Source organism: Myzus persicae, unplaced genomic scaffold, assembly GCF_001856785.1.
Source record: "Myzus persicae strain clone G006 unplaced genomic scaffold, MPER_G0061.0, whole genome shotgun sequence".
Lineage (NCBI taxonomy): Eukaryota > Metazoa > Arthropoda > Insecta > Hemiptera > Aphididae > Myzus > Myzus persicae.
Window position 1 is genome coordinate 1,063,227 of NW_019101783.1, and position 2,631 is coordinate 1,065,857.

The 2,631-nt window shown below is 33.8% G+C and overlaps 1 protein-coding gene across 1 annotated transcript; it reads right to left on the minus strand.

Annotated features, from left to right (window-relative positions):
- Positions 1-444: 444 nt before the first annotated feature.
- LOC111030382 lies at positions 445-2,361 on the minus strand. The gene is made up of 3 exons (XM_022309834.1): positions 2,245-2,361; positions 2,018-2,129; positions 445-718 (listed from the first exon to the last, which is right to left on the minus strand). The coding sequence occupies exons 1-3, from the start codon at positions 2,359-2,361 to the stop codon at positions 543-545; spliced, it is 405 nt and encodes a 134-aa protein (XP_022165526.1). The 3' UTR covers positions 445-542.
- Positions 2,362-2,631: the final 270 nt, after the last annotated feature.

Here is a 2,631-nt window from a genome sequence, read left to right on the forward strand (position 1 = left end):
TGGCGTGTATAAATATACATATATATTATAAATAATATATAAAATACTATATTATATTCGGGGAACGAACGATTTCAACAAATATGCCGACAATATAATACAATGTGCGTGTGAATGTTTTTATAACACGTTTGTTGTAAATATTTTAAAGCAGAGAAATGTCGCGCGAAGCACAAAAAAAAAACGAATTTCTATTCCCGGTAAAGAAATAATGTGATGTTTTGGGTAGAAACGCATTGAGTCGCGCCCTTTCGCATTTATATATAATATAATAAATCCGCAAGACGCAGAACATAATAATATTATAATATACAATAGCACAAAATCGTATATGGCGCTTACACACACATACACATACACACACACACACACACACACACACACACACACACACACACACACACACACACACACACTCACATTCCGGTTACGTGTGGTCCGCACTGTCAACGCGCCGAATTGAACCATACACACACACGTCATCGTATTATTCGCGTTATTATTTCACTGGCCAATGGTACATTTTTCTTCTCCGAGTCACTCTATGCGTAAACCGATCGCTTGGTGCACACGTATCCCATACAAAATCGTATTAGCACTTTTTTCAACGAATAGTTACTTTCTAGTCCATCACAAAAATTAGGATTCTCTTTGTATTTCGACTTGGGTGTGTTCATTTTCGTACGCTCTAGAACTGACGCCACCGTTTTAATGATACCTAAATTAACATAATATTGTAATAGAATAAAAATAAATGTCGTCAAACTTCTAATAACGACGAAATGTATTTTTCCCTTCTTCTAATAACATCAATAATATCATGTTTGTGATTACTGATTACCTAATATTAGGAATATAATAATATATTTTGTGCACTAAACCGTCGCGCAAAAAGCATACTCCGGCGCAGTTACACTCGACCACTGTCGTCGTGTCGCGATGTGCCCATGTCCTACACACCAATAGTCTGCTGTTGTAATGTCATAAAATATTATGTTTGTATACGCATGCCTGTATTTTAATAAGTATAGATTTACAAGAGGTTACAAGTACCAACTATATGTATATATATTACTCATCATATTAAAATATTATAATATGTACATACCGACGTCTCGACTACATTATTATAATGACGTTCTTCCGTACGATTATTTCGTCGACCTCATTCTGCCTAAACAAAAACGCCCGATCGAGGCCAATGTCGGTCTAAGCTGTATAGATTTTAAAAGGGAATTGTTCCGGACCGTACTGCACCACAGTATATTATTGTATAGCGTAAGCATTATACAGCCATTATTATTTGGACTTGGTAGCAAAACATTCGTAATATATTATAACTAATGTGTTATTATATTATACTGCAGCAACTGCACCCATCATTATTTAAAAATATTTCTGTAACGACATATGTTTTTCTTTCGTCCGATATCCAGACATCCTTATTACAGTACGTATTTTTTTTTTTTTTTGCGGTTTTTGTGGGCACCTATATCGTGATAATCAGTATTCCAGTCGCCACCCAATGCGATTTCTCTCTACGGGTAACATAATTTTGATTTATTTTTAGATTTTACTTTTTCCTGTTCCATAGATGCAGTAAAGAACTCGTGTTTGGATTTATACAAAATAAGGCGGGTTTCAATGAACCTGGTGGTCGGTGCTTGGTCTGTTATTTTTTGTTTAATTTTAAGTCAAAATAATTAGTGTGGTGAAATTCAAAGCATTTCTTAATTATTTATAGCCTATAACATAAACTTACTGAAAATTACAATACAATTTTGTTTCATTATTATAATTATTGTAATATTATTAAAACATTTCTTTGAAAAACATTGGATGTTATTGTAGGAACCTACCATGGAATGAAAATAGGTTTGCTCAGGTAACAATTTCCTGGAATGTACGGACTAGAGACGCGATAAGCATTCAATAAATTGATATAGATAACAACTAATTTAAACTCAGCTAAATGGTATAAATGCATTATGTTATTATAATCATGAACAATACTTACAATATTTAAAATATTTGACAATAATGCTTCGTGTTCGCAATTTTTTGGTCGGTGCAAACCATAGACATATTAACAGGACTGTGCTTCCTTTAGTTACCCTCTTGCCTACTGGCTACTATATTATAATAGTGTCCGCGACATAAACTATTCTAATTGGAGGAAAAAATAGTTGTACTTTTCTTCCATGTGTTTTAAAAATATGTGTATAAAAAAAAATTATTAGGCACAGGGACACCTGCATTAGTATATTCTAATAACGTTGGTGCATTTTCTCTGAAGAGCAGTCCATTTGTTAATAGTTCTATAATTGCGAACCATAAAAGATATTTTGCAGTTCTTGGCATAACAAGCAAAACGCCAACCACGGTATTTTTGGTTCACCAGCTATAGGTACGTAACCTTGGTAACTTCCAATTGCTTATGCTGGGTATTATATACACTATTTTTTATACAAAACCACCAAAGATTTTGTACCACTATGGTTGAGTATGGTCCATGTAACTATTTCTACCACGGTCTACATAAAATTAATCCGACATTTTGCAAGTTTGTCTAATTTTCTCACGAATGCTCTAACCGCGACGCGTCAACGGCTTTGTTTTTCTAGTGTCAAT

Excerpts from the sequence above, each read along its gene's own strand:
- LOC111030382 (XM_022309834.1), bottom strand. The coding sequence starts at position 2,361 with ATGCCAAGAACTGCAAAATATCTTTTATGGTTCGCAATTATAGAACTA. Across the intron at positions 2,130-2,244 it reads ATACTAATGCAGGTGTCCCT|CCAGTAGGCAAGAGGGTAAC; the intron begins GTGCCTAATAAT and ends ATAATATAGTAG. Across the intron at positions 719-2,017 it reads TGTCAAATATTTTAAATATT|GTATCATTAAAACGGTGGCG; the intron begins GTAAGTATTGTT and ends ATGTTAATTTAG.